Below are 21,160 nucleotides of genomic sequence, written 5' to 3'. Positions count from 1 at the left end.
GTAGCCTTTTTGAGCCTGTGGCCTCTGACAGATGTAACAGTGATAGAGACCTCCCCGAGAATCTGCCTCCAGAGTTTATTTTAAATGAAAAAAGGCGTTACCAGTGTGAGACATGTTAATTAGGAGAGCAGACTGTCACTCATTACATGTCTCACACTGGTAACTTCCCCTTTTCATTTCAAAGAGGCTCTGGGGGCAGATTCTCCGGGAGATCTGTGTCTAGCCCATAGGTCTTAACAGCTCATTTACATATTGGGAAAAATGTGGATTCCTCTGGAATAAGACATCAGATCCTAAAAATCAAGATAGAATTTTCATTATTTTTCTATGACCTTCATGTCCATATAGATGGTTTAGGAGGGCTGATCCTACTGACAGATTCCCTTTAAAAGAGTTGTACCAAAAAAATTACCATTTCTTGAATTCCCACTGCTCCACTAGTGATGATGTCACATAAACCACTCCAGTGACCACTGCAGCCAATCACTGGTCTTATACCGTTCAAACATCACCACTGAGGATAGTGAATAGCTGTACTTGTCATGCAAACACATTTACTGTGCACAAAGGCAAGAAAACATTTCCTTTAAGTATTAATTAAGTGGAATAGGTAGGAGGGTAAGGATAAAAGGTAGCATGAAAGTGGAATATAATGTTGTCAGATGGACTATTAATTCATGTTTCCATAAAAAGACAATAACCCTAATGCCACATACCAACATCACTTTCCATGTCTATAAGTTTGTCCAAGTAGTCCCGCAAACGCCCAACGCTCTGTTGGATAAGAGGATGTAAAGGAGACATCCACTGTTCTTTTCCATGACCGAGCTGCTGTCCAAGATTTCCAATGCTCTGTACTGCCTGAAAGACAGTACATGTTAATACTACATTAGTAAGACCAGAGCTATGGCTCGCAAGATATCAAAAAAGCTTTGCTCAGATCAGATCAGAGCCTTTTATATCTTTTATCAAAACTCATGGCATTTTTCTCTAATATATGCCATCATATAAAATGCATACTTTAAAGACAAAATACTATACTCAATATAAAGCAAGATATTTGTTTTTGTACTGGATGCCAAGAACATAGTTTAAATACAATAACTACCGCATAGTTTTCATATACTGTATGTGTTTTTACTAAGGGACACGAACACCTGACAGTTTTCACTGGTAACTCATTCTGCAGCCTGCTATGTATTGTGATACATAGAGGCTGTAGAAGTTAAATAGTTCAATTTTTTTTATTAACTCTGGTTTGAATTTTCCAATATACAGTAGAACTGAGTCTGTAAATTCATAATACAGATGAGTGAATCCTTAAAACTGTGACAAATTCCATGCTGTGACGAACAGGAGCATTAAATGTCTTTATTTTTCTGTAGCACATAATAAACAGGTAACATAAAATAATTGCTTTGGTTAAGAAGCTGACAGGTATTAACACATAATGAATCATGTTAGTGTTAAAAGTTGGTATTGAAGTCTCTCTTGTATCCATAACAAGCTAAAGAAGTTCAATCATAATCTTATCAGCATGATTCTAATTCAGCCTCATCTTGAAATCAGAATAATTTTTCCGGGATTGCGAGAAAATGATGTTAACGTTCGCCTTGGATCCATCTGCATTTTAAATAGGACATTATCAAGCTTAATTTGTTGATCCATTCTAGAACTGTATGTCTGGGGATCAACAATTTAGCTGCAGAAATGAAGTACAGAATTAATGGAAATGGGTTCATGTACAAATGTGATGTATCAGGGTTGAGAAGGGTCATCTTTGGATAGAGATTGATTGATATAGCCAAGCATAGACTGATTATTTGTTAAAGGGAATCTGTCAATAGGTTTAATATCCCATCTGAAAGCAGCAGGATATTAACCTGATTCCAGAGAGTGGGCTCCTTGCTGTATTTTTCATGAAAATCACTGATTTATCTGCTGTCGATCTATTAATTCTCTGAAAGCCAGGCTTTGTATAACCCCACCCACACCCCTGATTGGCAGCTTTTGTGTACACTGTGCATAGGTATAAAGCTGCCAATCAGTGGAGGGGCGGGGTTATAGAGAGCTCATGAATACAGAGGACTACATGGTGGCATGTTTACTAGTCCTCTAGTGATAATTTCCTGCTGGTAACACAGTGGTTTTAGTAAATCTACTGCAAGTAACACATTTATGGAAACAGGATCTCTTCCCCTACATAATTTTGCCCTCATAATAAGTAGAAAAAACCTGGGGACAGATTCTCTTTAAATCTTGGACCAAAAGGTTTTCATTGTAGGACATGCAAACTAAATATCTGATGGCGTATCTAAGCTTTGAGTACAGCACCAATATAATGGGAATGGCTTATTATCAATTTTATGTTGTAAATCTGGTGTCTCAAAATTAATTTATAGTTTAGTTCTTGGGTTCTAAGAGAAAGAGTCTTTCAAATTGTGGGAAATCTCCTTCTGAGAGAAAATAAAATCCTGCTGTGAAAATGATTCACAGACAGGTGTTGATGTCCTTTACGGTTTAATCCTTTAATGTGCTTACATTCTTACGTTAGAAGAAGAAAAATACGCACTCGTATGTATAGTGAGCATAAATGACAAACATTAGTGACAATAATGAATGCACAGAGCATGCGATGCAAACAAGGCCACAGCAGTCACAAGCGAACCCTGTGCTCACTTCTTGTAAGGGATACCTTAGCGAGCAGGAGTAAGGTGCGCGCAGTGCGTGGATCAGCGTGATGCTCCCGTAAGTGGAATAACTTAGGAGTGAGGATAGCAGGTGCAAAAAAGCGCAAGAAAAGGAAACCACTGATAGCTGCATATTTCACATCCTGGTAATGAGAAGAGAATATTATCACATAGAATCCAATACATTGTCCTACCATGCACTACACTCCATTATCATCATACAAGTGGACTTTCTACATACATGGAATGGAAACAAACAATGAAATTCTTGTACAATACTTACTTTATTGATGATAATCCAGGAATCTACTCTGACAGTATGGTTGAGTATGACTAACTATGTATTTATGTAATGCCAAAATAATGTTGTCTTTCTCACCTGGTTGGCTGGTCCTGGAAAGCGTTCCTCAACCCGCTTATGTAGCTGCTTGAAGCAAAGGCGCATGCCTGGTGGGCACTGTTCACCTGAACCCAAGATGGCATCAATTATGTCCCTCAGGTAACCCCTCAGAGACTCAACACTGTTCTCGCGTATCTGCTGCTCGGAAACTGAACCTTTAAAGGAAATACGTCTGCAAAGAAGAGGCAACACATTGTGATGGTGAATATGTTCCAGGAGACGATGCAGCAGTTTTTTGTATATCTCGTAAGCAGGGATTCTATGTGTAAGTTTGCCATAATTCAGAGCCACTGAGTGTCAGAATTGGGGTCCAGCAAATATGGCTTCAATTAATGATTTCTTTTTACATAGCTACAGAACTGGTCTCTGCTACATTATCAATAAATGGAAGGCTCAGGCTCATACAATACAGATCCATAATTTGGCACCCTTAAGATTCTGTGGCCCCATTTGGTATATCAATATGCCTCAATTTTATAGGGAGTTTTGCATTCATATAACTAAGATTTTTCCCCCATAGAAGCATCACTTGGGAGATTGGGAGTAACTCACGGAGACACCATCTTCCATACAGATAAATAATCTTAAAAGCAATCTTGCTACATAAAGTACAAATCAGCTACAGTACAAACTAGAATGACATTTGGGAGAAAATAGGACAACATGCACGGAGTGGTATAGCTAATAAATTATCATAAGAGCCCCAGAGACAGGCCTTTGTTAACAATAGAGTTAAATGAAAAATAACTGAACTAAAAATGTCATAGTAAAAACTTAGATGTGAAGTTACAGTAGTCATTATTCACAGTCTGTGCTATCAGTATATGCACTAGAATTATGTCGCTTGCCACTAAGAGTAACAATTTATAGACTTCCTAATTATTCCTACATCCAAGTGCAAATTTATCAAACTGATCAATATACAGTCATACATGTCCATTAGTTTTTGGGACCCACGTGAATGTTATGTATGAAGCTCCAATGTATAACAATGAAATAGTAAAGCCTCTTACCTACTGCGGTTCTGATCAATCTTGCAGGGATCCAGCTCAACATACTTCTTTTCCTCAAAGATTCTAGTAATAATAGGCCGTAATACTTCATGAAGAAATGGCATTCCCACTATCTGGCAAAAGAATGGTAGAATGTGGATCTCATTTAGGAAATGGAAGGAATGTACCTTTTATTTTTTTGCAGCTGTTCTAATTTATATTGTTTCTTTTGTGTTCCCACACTTCTCTGTGCCTGACACAGAGGCCCCTCTTACATATGTGTAAATGAAGAGAAGAGATTGATTACCATGCCCCCTTTTGTGTTCCCACACTTCTCTGTGCCTGACACAGAGGCCCCTCTTACATATGTGTAAATGAAGAGAAGAGATTGATTACCATGCCCCCTTTTGTGTTCCCACACTTCTCTGTGCCTGACACAGAGGCCCCTCTTACATATGTGTAAATGAAGAGAAGAGATTGATTACCACGCCCCCTTGGATAAAATACTAGATTTATACAGGGAAGAGGGGGCCGTGTCTCAGGAATGGAGAAGCACAGGAACAAAAGAAATGCAACATCAGATTCAGGAGAATAACGGCATTTACACAGGGTTAAAAAAATACCGTACATATTTATGATGTAACAGGTCCACTAAATTCTGCTCTTTTCTCTACTCTACATAGAAACATGAAGTCTCTTGTCCCTACATTTATCATTCCCCTGTTCAACTCCTGACCCAGCTGCTCCCTTCTGCTAGGAACTTTTGCAGTGACTGGTGAGTCATGCAGGGAAAACTGACCTCCTGTTTCTACATAGAGCTTAGAAGGATTTAGCTAGTCACATTTTAATCACGAGATGTCATAGACCAAATGGAAAAAAAGAAGAATTAAGTGGGTAGAAGGGCAAAATGAGCAATTGTAAGTACACAGTGCTATATAATATGATGATTGCAATACAGTGGGTACGGAAAGTATTCTGACCCCTTTACATTTGTCACTGTTTCATTGCAGCCATTTGGTAAATTAAAAAAAGTTCATTTTTACACTCTGCACCCCATCTTGACTGAAAAAAAAAAACAAATGTAGAAATTTTTGCAAATTTATTAAAATATAAAAACTGAAATATCACATGGTCATAAGTATTTAGACCCTTTGCTCAGTATTGAGTAGAAGCATCCTTTTAAGCTAGTACAGCCATGAGTCTTCTTGGGAATGATGCAACATGTTTTTCACACCTGGATTTGGGGATTCTCTGCCATTCTTCCTTGCAGATCTTCTCCAGTTCTGTCAGGTTGGATGGTGAACATTGGTGGACGGCCATTTTCAGGTCTCTCCAGAGATGCTCAATTGGGTTTAGGACAGGGCTCTGGCTGGGCCAGTCAAGAATGGTCACAGAGTTATTCTGAAGCCACACCTTTGTTATTTTAGCTGTGTGCTTAGGGTCATTGTCTTGTTGGAAGGTGAACCTTTGGTCAAGTCTGAGGTGCACTGCACTCTGGAAGAGGTTTTCATCCAGGATATCTCTGTACTTGGTCACGTTCATGTTTCCTTCAATGGCAACCAGTCGTTCTGTCCCTGTAGCTGAAAAACACATCCATAGCATGATGCTGCCACCACCATGTCTCACTGTTGGGATTGTATTGGGCAGGTGATGAGCAGTGCCTGGTTTTCTCCACATATACCGCTTAGAATTACCACCAAAAAGGTCTATCTTCGTGTCATCAGACCAGAGAATCTTATTTCTCATAGTCTGGGAGTCCTTCATGTATTTTTTAGCAAACTCTATGTGGGCTTCATATGTCTTGCCACGAGGAGAGGATTCCATTGGGCCACTCTGCCATAAAGGCCCGACTGGTAGCAGGCTGCAGTGATAGTTGACTTTTATCTCTGGAGCTCAGCCACGGTGATCTTGGGGTTCTTCTTTACCTCTCTCACCAAGGCTCTTCTCCCATGATTGCTCAGTTTGACTGGACGGCCAGGTCTAGGAAGACTTCTGGTGGTCCCAAACTTCTTCCATTTAAGGATTATGGAGGCCACTGTGCTCTTAGGAGCCTTGAATACTGCAGAAATTATTTTGTAACCTTGGCCAGATGTGTGCCTTGCCACAATTCTGTCTCTGAGCTACTTGCCCAGTTCCATTGACCTCATGATTCTCATTTGGTCTGACATGCATGTAAGCTCTGAGGTCTTATATAGACAGGTGTGTGCCTTTCCAAATCAAGTCCTATCAGTTTAATTAAACACAGCTGGACTCCAATGAAGGAGTAGAACCATCTCAAGGAAGATCACAAGGAAATGGACAGCATGTGACTTAAATATGAGTGTCTGAGCAAAGGGTCTGAAAACTTCTGACCATGTGATATTTCAGATTTTCGTTTTTAATAAATTTGCAAAAATGTCTACATTTATGGGTTTTTTTCAGTCAAGATGGGGTGCAGAGTGTACATTAATGAGAAAAAAATGAACTTTTTTAAATTTATCAATTGGCTGCAATGAAACAGAGTGAAAAATGTAAAGGGGTCTGAATACTTTCCGTACCCACTGTATATTAAGAGGATAAACATTTTGATGAGAGGAGTGCTTCTTTAAGAAAAGTATAAGTAATGGTGGCCATAGAAGCAGAGAGGTTTTAACAACATTCTGAAAACTTTGCTGGTTATAGTATGTTTATAGTGCAATTATGTACTGTTTGTAGTGCAATTATGTACTGTTTGTAGTGCAATTATCAATTCACACTGGCTTAGACCAGTTGCATCACTCACAAAGCTGACTAAACCGTGTATTAGTAGTAACTGCTAAGACTGCAGAGTTCACCTTATGCAGGGCAATAAATACATATTTTCTTTGCTGCAAAAAATGAATTAGAATGAAATTTTTTTTTATAAAGTGCTAAATACCTTTTCATATATGTCCCTCTTACAAAAAAAACATTTTTATACAATCTTGAAATTTACTTATATTGACATAAAAATATAGAGAGATACATTATATTGTACATTTATATAAATGCAATTAGACCAATGCCAAACTGAAAGTTCTGACACATCAAAGCTATTTTATACCAATTTTATATTGATGACCTGTCCCCAGGTTATCAGATCACTACCTGATAGCCCCACCATTCAGTGGTTTTCAGTTAAGGTACCTTCACACGAAACGAGACTTTGTAACGATATCGCTAGCGATCCGTGACGTTGCAGCGTCCTGGCTAGCGATATCGTTTAGTTTGACACGCAGCAGCGATCTGGATCCTGCTGTGATGTCGCTGGTCACTGAATAAAGTTCAGAACTTTATTTGGTCGTCCGATCGCCGTGTATCGTTGTGTTTGACAGCAAAAGCAACGATACCAGCGATATTTTACACTGGTAACCAGGGTAAACATCGGGTTACTAAGCGCAGGGCCGCGCTTAGTAACCCGATGTTTACCCTGGTTACCAGTGTAAAATGTAAAAAAACCAAACAGTACATACTTACATTCGCATCCCCCGCCGTCTGCTTCCCACACTGACTGAGCACCGCAAAGTGAAAGTGAAAGCACAGCACAGCGGTGACGTCACCGCTGTGCCCTGCTACTGCCGGCGCTCAGTCAGTCAGTCAGTGCAGGAAGAGGACGCCGGGGGACGCGCAGGTGAGCATGTACTGTTTGTTTTTTTTACATTTTACGCTGGTAACCAGGGTAAACATCGGGTTACTAAGCGCGGCCCTGCGCTTAGCAACCCGATGTTTACCCTGGTTACCCGGGGACCTCGGCATCGTTGGTCGCTGGAGAGCGGTCTGTGTGACAGCTCTCCAGCGATCAAACAGCGACGCTGCAGCGATCGGCATCGTTGTCGCTATCGCTGCAGCGTCATTTCGTGTGAAGGTACCTTTACTGCCTTTAGAACAGCTCTGTCACACACCTATTAATTGAATAGGAGCTGGTCTGCAGAACCCGGCAGTGGCCACAGTACATGGTTCCAGTGAGTGATACACGGTTTACATCTGGCCACTGGTGTTGGACCTCAATGATTTCGTTTGTGATACTGAGGGCCTATTCCAAAGTTTTATGCTTGTTGCATAGGTTGTCACATCAGATAAGGCTGGATTCCTAGGCAAGGAGCGAGCGCTTGTAAGCTGTTTGCTATAAAGCATGCAAGTGACTCTCTAAGGCTACTTTTACACATCAGACTTTCAGTGTCAGGCCGGCGTCACACTGGCGTATTGCATCCGATGCGAGATCATCGGATGTGATATGCTAATGACACTCGGCTCCTGCTCGCAGCAGAGCAGGAGCCGAGTGTCATGCGTCTGTGCTCCGATTCTCTCGCACAGGGAGGATCGGAGCACAGCTGCAGAGGAGGCGGAGAAATTAATTTCTCCATCTCCTCCATTGCTGGGGTCCGCTTATAACGCACATCACTCGGATGATATCCGAGTGGTGTGCGCTGTCTCACTCGCACCCATAGGCTTATATGGGTGAGAGTGAGCCCAGAGTTTTCCTCGGTCCGAGACAATCGCAGCATGTCTCGGACCAAAGAAAACGGCTGACAAAAAGTCGGCTGCTGAGAGCTGCCCCATATGTTAACATTGGTCCAAGTGCAATGCGATTTTTTATCGCATTGCACTCGGCCGTTTAAAACGCCAGTGTGATGCCGGCCTCAGGCTAGGGTCACATTGCGTTAAGGCAGTCCGTTTAGCGCATAGCGCTACGGACTGCGCTAACGCAATGTCCCAAAAGGGATCGCGTTAGCCGATCCCGCTAGCGCAGATCCCCGATCTGCGCTAGCGAGGAACGGACCGCGAACGCTGCAAGCAGCGTTCGCGGGCCGTCACTCAAATGACGGCACATCGCTAGCGCACGCCCAATGTGGGCGGGCGCTAGCGACGCGTTCACCATTACAGGCTATGGTGGCGTTAACGGACTACGTTAACACCGCTTTATGCCGCGGTGTAACGTAGTCCATTAAACGCGGTCACATAACGCAATGTGACCCTAGCCTCAGACTAAATCTGGCGAATGTTGGAAAAACTGGATCCGGCGCAGACTGAAAAACTGATGAGACGGATCCATTTTTTTTATGGATCTGGCTAGCCTATCTAGATTATTGGATAAAAAAAAAAATTTGGAGCACCTATCTAGATTATTGGATAAAAAAAAAATTTGGAGCATGCTCAGTTTAAAAAACTGGATCAGGCCGCCGAATCCACCTTCTGGTTTCTTGAAAAAAGGTCCATAGCAACGTTTTTTGTCTCCGGCGAAAAAGCCTGAAGCGCCGGATCCGACGCTTCCGGCTGTTTGCTAGAATGGAAGCCTATGGGAGCCGGAAGGTGCCGGATCCGGCGCTTCAGGCTTTTTCGCCGGAGACAAAAAACGTTGCTATGGACCTTTTTTCAAGAAACCGGAAGGGGCAGATTTGCCGGATCCGGCGAAAACCGGACGAAACGCAATGTCATCCGGTGCAATCCGGCACTAATACAAGTCTATGGGAAAAAACATGATCCGACAGCAACATTCGCCTGATCCGGTTTTTTGAAAATTAGCCGGATTTAGCCTGACACTGAAAACCTGATGTGTGAAAGTAGCCTAAAGCTGGCAGAATCGCTGTATCCCATCAGTTTCAGTGTCCTCCATTGATGAAGAGGCAAAGCTTCTTCTGCTTGCAGCATCAGAGGGCTGGTAGTTCAGGCTAGCAGCTCAGTCTTGCCTTTGGCCCTAACTGTCAATCTTTAGGCGTGCACTGCCCTCATGCAAGCAGGAAGTTGGGAACTGGTGCGCTCCCAAAAATAGGAAATTGACAACAGCCCTTTATTTAAAAAAATCGTTACATTCCACTGAATGAATAATCAACAACTTCTCTTTTTTGGAGGGTAATTGTAATATAACAAGGTCCCATTCTGATATTCCCATCAGAAATTTTGTCCATGTAGTTATAAGCAGCTCTCACATTCATGTGGTGCCAATAAATGTGCAAATATTTGTGAAATATTAATTATCCTGTTCACATGGAAGATACAAATTGGTCAATAGCTGGTTAGCTATAGCACAATATCTGGTTATCTAGGGCTTTGCATCACAATTGCAAAAATATGAGATGACCAGATCACCAAGAACCGAAGCTCAGTAGAACCTAGGGTCTAAGTGTAGCAGCTGGAATACAGGGTACAGTCATACAAACAGGAGGAAGCAAGAATGGCAACGGAGAATGATTTAGGAGAATAAGTGTGGTTTCACATTACCTTCATATACTGCTCCATTGATTTTGAAGCAAGTGAGTTAGAACGGAAAAGAGTATTTGGGTCACCTATAAATGACAAAGAGAAGTGTATGCATAAAATAAGCTTGACATCCTTTTTATGGTCTAACATAGAACAGTGTACATGTACTGGTGTATAAAATGTTTTGCAAGGTCTTAAAACCCATGAAATGCTCCAGTTTGCATGCTTATCAGGGACGGTGCATTTACTGGAGCTAAAAAGCCATAATACACTGACCAAGCTGCCGCCAGGAGTACAAAGTGTGCAAAAATAGAAATACAAAAACACTAAGGCCTCATTCACACATCTACTTTTTGTGTTCTATCCATATAGTCCCATATAATCTATGGGGCTGGTCATATGCACAAGACGAGTAGCCGCAAAAAAATAAAATAAATAAAATTGTAGATATGTCCATTTTTGATCCGAGTGACGCACCTCGTCCATTCCCATCAATGGGTCCATGAAAAAATGTACAGCATATCGATGCCATCAGTGCTGTCAGGCTCTTACTGTTTATTGGGTTGGAAACCTTAACTTTTTTTGCATACAAGAAAAACAGATGCAACACTTATAAAAATGGACACATGGACTGAAAGTAGATGGAAATCGGATCCAGCACACTGATGAAAAACAGTCCTTTCCTGGACGCCCTATGGTAGCACACAATGGGTTAACTTGTCTACTTAGAAACAGAAGATATGCTACACAGCAGTAATAAATAAAATATGCAAATTAGCTTAATGAACTCAGGTGCCCTGCAAACAACATAATGGGAGACAAAAAAAACACAGGACACTGTATTTTTGTTTCTTCTTGTCAAGTGCAGAAGACAAGTTATCTCAGTAGTCCTCAATTGAGTATTGGTCCGTGCTGCCCAAGGTCATGACCTGGCCTGCCTGTATACATGAGGTGTTCTCAAGTCCCTCGCTCCAGCCTGCCTGCCTGCCTGTATACATGAGGTGCTCTCATGTCCCTCGGCTTTGTCTACCTGCCTGCACACATGAGGTGTTCTCATGTCTCTCGGTCTTGTCTGCCTGCCTACATACATGAGGTATACTCATGTCCCTCAGTTTTGTCTGCCTGCCTGTATACATGAGGTATTCTCATGTCTCTCAGTCTTCTCTGCCTGCCTGTATATATGAGGTATTCTCATGTCCCTCGGTCTTGTCTGCCTGCCTACATACATGAGGTATACCCATGTCCCTCAGTTTTGTCTGCCTGCCTACATACATGAGGTATACTCATGTCCCTCAGTTTTGTCTGCCTACCTGCATACATGAGGTATTCTCATGTCCCTCAGTTTTGTCTGCCTGCCTGTATACATGAGGTATTCTCATGTCTCTCAGTCTTCTCTGCCTGCCTGTATACATGAGGTATTCTCATGTCCCTCGGTCTTGTCTGCCTGCCTGCATACATGAGGTGTTTTCATGTCCCTCAGTTTTATCTGCCTGACTGCATACATGAGGTGTTTTCATGTCCCTCAGTTTTGTCTGCCTGACTACATACATGAGGTGTTCTTGTATCCCTCAGATTTTACATAGGCTGAAAAAATACCTAAATCCATCAAGTTCAAACGTTTTCCACCCATTGTACATTTCATCACTAGTTTAACTATAACCCATAATGTTATGTGTATCGAGGAAATCATCCAGACCTTTTTTTAAAAGCAGTTATGGTGTCTGCCATTACTACCTCTTGTGGTAGAGCTTGCCACAGTCTGACTGGTCTAACTGTAAAGAACCCTTTCCTATTTAGCTGCCGGAATTTCCTTTCTTTCACCCGTAATGAATGCCCACTGTTCCTTAATATGGCCTATTGAAGGAATAAGTCATGTGCAAGTCCTTTGTACTGACCACTGTAAATGAGATCTCCTCTGAGGTGTCTATTTTCTAAGCTAAATAAGCTCAACTTTTCCAACCTCTCATCATATGAGAAGCCTTCCATCCCTTGTAATCATCTAGTCCGCCTTTGAACTTTCTCTTGAATATCTTTTTTATCCCCTTTACCCCCAAAGGTGGTTTGCCCATTAATGTCACACAAAATACTTTACATCAGCACAATTTTGGAAACAAAATTTTTGGTTGTTAGGAAATTATAAGGGTTAAAAGTTGACCAGCGATTTTTCATTTTTCCAACAAAATTTACAAAACCATTTTTTTGGGGGGGAACCACATCACATTTGAAGTCACTTTGAGGGGTCTATATGATAGAAGATATCCAAAAGTGATACCATTCTAAAAACTGCACCCCTCAAGCTGCTGAAAATCACATTCAAGAAGTTTATTAACCCTTCAGGTGCTTCACAGGATTTTTTTCAATGTGGGGAAAAAAATGAACATTTAACTTTTTTCACAAAAAATGTACTTCAGATCCCAACTTTTTTATTTTAACAATGATAACAGAAAAAAATTGGACTCCAAAATTTGTTGTGTCATTTATCCTGAGCATGTTGATACCCCATATGAGGAAGAAAACCACTGGAAGGAGCGCCATTTGACTATTTGAATCCAAATTTTGCTGGAACAATTGGCAGACGCCTTGTCGCGTTTGGAGAGCCTCTGATATCCCTAAACATAGAAAAAACAAAAGTGACACAGTTTTGGAAATTAGACCCCTCAGGTAATTTATCTAGATGTGCGTTGAGCACAGTGAACCGTCAGGTGCTTCACAGAAGTTTAAAACGTTGAGTCATAAAAACAAAAAATTTTCCCCACACATATGTATGTTTTTAACTCAAAATACTGCATATTCATAAGGGTAACAGGAGAAATTGCACCATAGAATTTGTAGTGCAATTTCTCCTTAGTAAACCAATACACCATATGAGGGAGAAAACCACTGTTTGGGTGCACGGCAGGGCTCAGAAGGAAAGGAGCGTCATTTGACTTTTTGAAGGTAAAATTTCCTGGAATCATAAGCGGACATCATGTCCCATTTGGAGAGCCCCTCATGTGCCTAAACAGTAGAAACCCCCCAAGTGACCCCATTTTGGAAACTAGAACTCTCAAGGAATGTAATTAGATGTGTGGTGAGCACCTTGAACGACCAGGTGCTTCACAGAAGTTTATAATGTTGAGCTGTGAAAATAATAAAATCACATTTTCCTCACAAAAATGTTATGTTAGCCCCAAGTTTTTAATTTTTCTAAGGGCTAATGGGAATTTTATTTTTTACAACAATCTGAGGTCCATTTTTCCTGAGAGCGCCAATACCCTACATGTAATCGGAAAATATTTTTCAAGCACAGTGCAAAGCTCAAAAGGCTAGGAGTGCCAGATTTTACTGTTATTTTTTGCAGGTGCCATGTCCCACTGGGTGAACCCATGAGGTGCCAGAACAGCAGAACCCCCCATTAGTGACCCCATTTTACAAACTACACTGTGTGCAGAATTATTAGGCAAGTTGTATTTTAGAGGATTATTTTTATTATTGATTAACAACGATGTTCTCGATCAACCCAAAAGACTCATAAATATCAAAGCTTAATAGTTTTGGAAGTTGAAGTGGGATTTTTTATCTTAGGAGGATATCTGTTTGTGCAGGTAACTATTACTGTGCAGAATTATTAGGCAACTTAATAAAAACCAAATATATTCCCATCACACTTGTTTAGTTTCACCAGGTTAACCAATATAACTGCACAAAATTTAGAAATAAACATTTCTGACATGCAAAAACAAAACCCCAAAAAATTAGTGACCAATATAGCCACCTTTCTTTATGATGACACTCAACAGCCTTCCATCCATAGATTCTGTCAGTTGCTTGATCTGTTTACGATCAACATTGCGTGCAGCAGCCACCATAGCCTCCCAGACACTGTTCCAAGAGGTGTACTGTTTTCCCTCCCTGTAGATCTCACATTTTATGAGGGACCACAGGTTCTCTATGGGGTTCAGATCAGGTGAAAAAGGGGGCCATGTCATTATTTTTTCTTCTTTGAGACCATTACAGGCCAGCCACGCAGTGGAGTAGTTGGAAGCATGTGATGGAGCATTGTCCTGCATGAAAACCATGTTTTTCTTGAACGATACCGATTTTTTCCTGTACCATTGCTTTAAGAAGTTGTCTTCCAGAAACTAGCAGTAGGTCTGGGAGTTGAGCTTCACTCCATCCTCAACCCGAAAAGGTCCCACAAGTTCATCTTTGATGATACCAGCCCATACCAGTACCCCACCTCCACCTTGCTGGCGTCTGAGTCGGAGTGGAGCTCTCTGCTCTTTACTGATCCAGCCTCTGGCCCATCAAGAGTCACTCTCATTTCATCAGTCCAAAAAAACTTTGAAAAGTCAGTCTTAAGATATTTCTTTGCCCAGTCTTGATGTTTTATCTTATGTTTCTTGTACAAAGGAGGTCGTTTTTCAGCCTTCCTTACCTTGGCCATGTCCCTGAGTATCACACACCTTGTGCTTTTTGTTACTCCAGTAACGTTGCAGCTCTGAAATATGGCAAAACTGGTGGCAAATGGCATCTTGGCAGCTTCACGCTTGATTTTCCTCAGTTCATGGGCAGTTATTTTGGGCCTTTTTTGCCCAACACGCTTCTTGCGACGCTGTTGGCTATTTGCCATGAAACGCTTGATTGTTCGGTGATCACGCTTCAAAAGTTTGGCAATTTCAAGACTGCTGCATCCCTCTGCAAGACATCTCACAATTTTGGACTTTTCAGAGCCCGTCAAATCTCACTTCTGACCCATTTTGCCAAAGGAAAGGAAGCTACCTAATAATTACGCACACCTTATATAGGGTTTTGATGTCATTAGACAACACCCCTCCTCATTACAGAGATGCACATCACCTGATTTACTTAATTGGTAGTTAGTTCTTAAGGCTGAACAACTTGGAGTAGGACAACATGTACAAAAAAGGTTCATGTGATCAAAATACAACTTGCCTAATAACTCTGCACGCAGTGAACACCTCTCAATGAATTCATCTAGGGGTGCAGTGATCATATTAACACCACAGGTGTGTCACAGAATTTTATACCGCTGAGCAGTGAAAAAAAAATAAGTACATTTTAACCACCAAAATTTTGTTTTAGCCCCAGATTTTACATTTTCACACACGAAGTGGGTAAAATGGCACCAAAATTTGGCCCACAATTTCTACTGAATGTACAGTACAGACCAAAAGTTTGGACACACCTTCTCATTTAAAGATTTTTCTGTATTTTCATGACTATGAAAATTGTACATTCACACTGAAGGCATCAAAACTATGAATTAACACATGTGGAATTATATACGGTACTTAACAAAAAAGTGTGTGCAGTCTTTTGCTTTGATGACTGCTTTGCACACTCTTGGCATTCTCTTGATGAGCTTCAAGAGGTAGTCACCAGGAATGGTCTTCCAACAATCTTGAAGGAGTTCCCAGAGATGCTTAGCACTTGTTGGCCCTTTTGCCTTCACTCTGCAGTTCAGCTCACCCCAAACCATCTCGATTGGGTTCAGGTCTGGTGACTGTGGAGGCCAGGTCATCTGGCGTAGCTCCCCATCACTCTCCTTCTTGGTCAAATAGCCCTTACACAGCCTGGAGGTGTGTTTGGGGTCATTGTCCTGTTGAAAAATAAATGATGGTCCAACTAAACTCAAACCGGATGGAATAGCATGCCGCTGCAAGATGCTGTGGTAGCCGTGCTGGTTCAGTATGCCTTCAATTTTGAATAAATCCCCAACAGTGTCACCAGCAAAGCACCCCCACACCATCACACCTCCTCCTCCATGCTTCACGGTAGGAACCAGGCATGTAGAGTCCATCCGTTCACCTTTTCTGCGTCACACAGATACACGGTGGTTGGAACCAAAGATCTCAAATTTGGACTCATCAGACCAAAGCACAGATTTCCACTGGTCTAATGTCCATTCCTTGTGTTCTTTAGCCCAAACAAGTCTCTTCTGCTTTTTGCCTGTTCTTAGCAGTGGTTTCCTAGCAGCTATTTTACCATGAAGGCCTGCTGCACAAAGTCTCCTCTTAACAGTTGTTGTAGTGATGTGTCTGCTGCTAGAACTCTGTGTGCCATTGACCAGGTCTCTAATCTGAGCTGCTGTTAACCTGCGATTTCTGAGTCTGGTGACTCGGATAAACTTATCCTCAGAAGCAGAGGTGACTCTTGGTCTTCCTTTCCTGGGGCGGTCCTCATGTGAGCCAGTTTCTTTGTAGCGCTTGATGGTTTTTGACACTGCACTTGGCGACTCTTTCAAAGTTTGCCCAATTTTTCAGACTGACTGACCTTCATTTCTTAAAGTAATGATGGCCACTCGTTTTTCTTTACTTAGCTGCTTTTTTCTTGCCATAATACAAATCCTAACAGTCTATTCAGTAGGACTATCAACTGTGTATCCACCAGACTTCTGCACAACACAACTGATGGTTCCAACCCCATTTATAAGGCAAGAAATCCCACTTATTAAACCTGACAGGGCTCGAGTATAAGCCGAGATTTTCAGCCCACTTTTTTGGGCTGAAATTGCCCCTCTCGGCTTATACTCGAGTCATACCGGGGGTCGGCAGGGGAGGGGGAGCGGGGGCTGTCTAAAAATACTCACCTAGTCCAGACGCGGTCCCTGCTTCCCCGGCGCCGGCAGCAGCAGCTTCAGCTTCTTCCTGTACTCAGCGGTCACATGGTCCCGCTCATTACAGTAAATGAATATTCGGCTCCACCTCCCATAGGGGTGGAGCCGCCTATTCATTACTGTAATCAGCGGGACCATGTGACCGCTGAGTACAGGATGAAGCGCTGCGGCGTCGGGGGAAGCAGGATCTACACAGCGGCAGGACCAGGTGAGTATACGGGGAGGGGAGCGCAGCGCTGCGCGATAGTCACCTGCTCCTCGTTCCGGGCGCCGATCTGTCTCCAGCAGTGACGCTGAGGTCAGAGGGCGCGGTGACGTGGTCAGTGCGCGCCCTCTGCTGAACGTCAGTGCTGGAGACAGATCGGCGCTCGGAACGAGGAGCAGGTGACTATTGAAAGTGCCGGGGGCCTGAGCGACGGAGAGGTGAGTATGTGATTTATTTTTTTTATCGCAGCAAATGGGGCAAGTGTCTGTATGGAGCATCTATGGGGCCATAACGTTCCTGCAGCACAATATGGGGCCATAACGTTCCTGGAGCACTACATGGGGCCATAACATTCCTGCGCACTATATGGGGCCATAACATTCCTGGAGCACTATATGGGGCCATAACATTCCTGCAGCACTATATGGGGCCATAACATTCCTGCAGCACTATATGGGGCCATAACATTCCTGCAGCACTATATGGGGGCCATAACGTTCCTGCAGCACTATATGGGGGCCATAACATTCCTGCAGCACTATATGGGGCCATAACATTCCTGCAGCACTATATGGGGGCCATAACATTCCTGCAGCACTATATGGGGCCATAACATTCCTGGAGCACTATATGGGGCCATAACGTTCCTGGAGCACTATATGGGGCCATAACATTCCTGCAGCACTATATGGGGCCATAACATTCCTGGAGAACTATATTGGGCCATAACATTCCTGCAGCACTATATTGGGGCCATAACATTCCCGCAGCACTATATGGGGCCATAACATTCCCGCAGCACTATATGGGGCCATAACATTCCTGCAGCACTATATGGGGCCATAACATTCCTGGTGCACTATATGGGGCCATAACATTCCTGCAGCACTATATGGGGCCATAACATTCCTGGAGCACTATATGGGGCCATAACATTCCTGCAGCACTATATGGGGCCATAACATTCCTGCAGCACTATATTGGGCCATAACATTCCTGCAGCACTATATGGGGCCATAACGTTTCTGCAGCACTATATGGGGCCATAACGTTTCTGCAGCACTATATGGGGCCATAACGCTTCTGCAGCACTATATAGGGGCATAAAGTTTGTGCAGCACTATATGGGGCAAGTGTCTGTATGGGGCCATAATTAACGTTTGTAGGGCACTACGGCATATGGGGCAAGTGTCTGTATGGAGCATCTTATAGGGCCATAACGTTTATGCAGCACTATAAGGGGCAAATATCTTTATAGAGCATCTTATGGGGCCATAATCAGCATTTGTGCAGCATTATATTGGGCAAATGTGTCTATGGAGCATCTTATGGGGCCTTTATTAACCTTTATGCAGGATTATATGGGGCATATTTTAATATGGAACATCTTATGGGCCCATAATGAACAGTATGGAGCATTATATGGGGCTCCTGATTCAATATGGAAATTCAAAGACACTTAACCTACTGATGTCTCAGTTAATTTTACTTTTATTGGTATCTATTATTACTTTTGACATTTACTGGTAGCTGCTGCATTTTCCCCCCTAGGCTTATACTCGAGTCAATAAGTTTTCCCAGTTTTTTGTGGCAAAATTAGGGGGGTCGGCTTATACTCGGGTCGGCTTATACTCGAGTATATACGGTATATAATTCCACATGTGTTAATTCATAGTTTTGATGCCTTCAGTGTGAATCTACAATTTTCATAGTCATGAAAATACAGAAAAATCTTTAAATGAGAAGGTGTGTCCAAAGTTTTGGTCTGTACTGTATATTGTTCTCTATTGTTAGCTTAGAAACATGAATAGCCGGAATTTAACCAGATTCCTTTTTCACATGTTTAATATTCACTAAAACAACATGTCTACATTGAAAAGAACATTCAATTTTTTACCTTAAAGTGAACCTGTGATGTAAAATAACGCTATTAGCCTGCAGATATGGGGTTATTCTGCAGGTTCATCGCATTCTGATTCCATGCAGCACCGACACTGAGAGTCCCGCTGCCAGGAGGAAATTATCTTTATTCCCCCTTGGTGGCCTCTAGCTTGTAGTCATAGGGGTGGGCCCGCGCAGGTTCAGTCACCACTCTGTGTATAGGGTGCATAACCGCATATATAATTCCACATGTGTTAATTCATAGTTTTGATGCCTTCAGTGTGAATGTACAATTTTCATAGTCATGAAAATACAGAAAAATCTTTAAATGAGAAGGTGTGTCCAAACTTTTGGTCTGTACTGTAGAAATACCTCATATATGGCTGTACAGCAATACTTAGCCATACGGAGAAACTTGAGAGGAACGGGGCGCTATTTGCCTCCTGGAACGCAGATTTTACCAGAACAGTTTGCGGACTCCATATATAGAGCCCCCTCGTAGAAGAGCAGAATCCCCACTCAAGTGACCCCATTTTGGAAATTATACCCCTTTGGGAATTTATCTACAGGTGTAGTGCCGACTTTGACTCCATGGGTATTTTCCAGAAACAAGCAGCAATGAATGCTGAAAATTGCAAACTGCCGTTGTAATGACCAGTACGCTGTAGTCACCAATACGTTATGAACTGCCCGTGCTTCTGGAGTCATGCACCTGTAAGTTAGGTGGGCTCACATCGCTTCAGAAGGGAGGGGCATTTGGATATGGGAGCGGAGCATTTGCTGAATTTCATTTGGCAGGTGAGGAGCCATTTCGCTTTTCCAGAGCATTTTCACTACCAGTAAAGTGGAAGCCCCCTATATTTCCGTTAACAGATGATAGACCTGAGTGTGTTAGGGGTCGAGTTCCCGCCTCTGCACAGGGGGAATCTCGGGCCATCTCCGCTGCGGTCTCCCATTCTTCTACTGCCGCAGTGGAGCCTGCTCAGCGGAGACGTCGGTCACAGCGTCTCGCTCAGTCTGACTCTGTACAAAGAGTTACTGCTGCTTTTCCTGCTTCTGCCATTGAAGTCAGTGCCGGGCAGCGGCGAGCAGACGCTTCTGGGACTAAGTCCTGCTTTTCTCGTTCTGAGCATGCCCAGAGTAAGATCTCTCAGTGGAGATCGAGGGTCACATGATCAGATATTGCAGCTAAGGCCATTGGTCCTTCAGGAATGTCCTGTAGGTGCTCACGCTCTGTGGCAGCCTCTCATTGGTCCTTATAGGAAGGTCCTGTACGTGCTGCAACTATTTAAGGCTTGCATGGCCACAAGGCCATGCGCTAGTATTGTTCTATGTTATGTGCTTTGCGCCAGTGTGGTCATGTGAGTTTGTGTTCAGGGACCCGGCTGAAATAAGCCCCTAGAATGCTGGCACCTCCGGCGAGGAGATTTTGTGTGAATGTATTCAGGGACCTGGCTGAAATAAGCCCCTAGAATGCTGGCACCTCCGGCGAGGAGTTTGTGTGCATGCATGACCACTGACTGCTCTCAGTTGGGTAGTTAGCCTGTGCCACTGTGAAGTCAAACAGGGCGCAGTGCTTTGAGTTTCGGCTACTCTGTGAAGTAACAGGGTTAGCTCATACCGCCTTATAGTTCCGCCGTTTGCTAGCAGCAGGTTCTCCTGCACGGTGGACCCCGGGCTGCGAACGCATCAATTAATAAAACCTCTATATTTACTCGGTGCATTTCGCTAGCCCTAACAGAGTGAGGGCTTGCTTTTTTTGTAGATTGAGTTGAAGCGTTTATTGGGAACATTTTAGGCTGCTTCCACACTAGCGTCGGTACGGGGCCGTCGCGCTGTGTCGGCCCGATGTACCGACGCATACTGTGAAGAGTGAAGAAAATGCCCGACGTTGGAAGCGGAAGCAGTCTTAAGACGCTTCCGCTGCTTCATTGTAAGGTACGGGGAGGAGGGGGCGGAGTTTCGGCCGCGCATGCGCGGTCGAAAATGGCGGTCCCGACGCACTAAAAAAGTTACATGTAACGTTTTTTTGTGGCGGCGGTGCGCCCAAACACGGCGCAACCGTTGCATGACGGTTGCAACGTGTGGCACTGCGTCGACAATGCGTCGCTAATAAAAGTCTATTTAGAAAAAATGCATGGATGCGTTTTTTTATCCACAACGACGCATTGCGATGTG

General features: G+C 43.0%; 1 protein-coding gene across 3 annotated transcripts in view; it reads right to left on the bottom strand.

The window, feature by feature from the left end:
* Positions 1-21,160, bottom strand: part of RASAL1 (RAS protein activator like 1) — a 209,473-nt gene that overhangs the window by 40,518 nt on the left and 147,795 nt on the right. For all 3 annotated transcript variants that reach the window (XM_077296589.1, XM_077296581.1, XM_077296594.1), the window contains 5 exons: positions 10,299-10,363; positions 4,104-4,216; positions 3,070-3,262; positions 2,696-2,833; positions 717-861 (listed from right to left, as the gene is read on the bottom strand). In XM_077296589.1, the coding sequence (XP_077152704.1) occupies positions 717-861; positions 2,696-2,833; positions 3,070-3,262; positions 4,104-4,216; positions 10,299-10,363 (654 nt within the window). The remainder of the gene's footprint in view (positions 1-716; positions 862-2,695; positions 2,834-3,069; positions 3,263-4,103; positions 4,217-10,298; positions 10,364-21,160) is intronic.

Source organism: Ranitomeya variabilis, chromosome 1, assembly GCF_051348905.1.
Source record: "Ranitomeya variabilis isolate aRanVar5 chromosome 1, aRanVar5.hap1, whole genome shotgun sequence".
In the NCBI taxonomy this organism is placed as follows: Eukaryota; Metazoa; Chordata; class Amphibia; order Anura; family Dendrobatidae; genus Ranitomeya; species Ranitomeya variabilis.
Note: the sequence above shows the minus strand (reverse complement) of the source record. Positions and strands in the feature narration are given on the sequence as shown.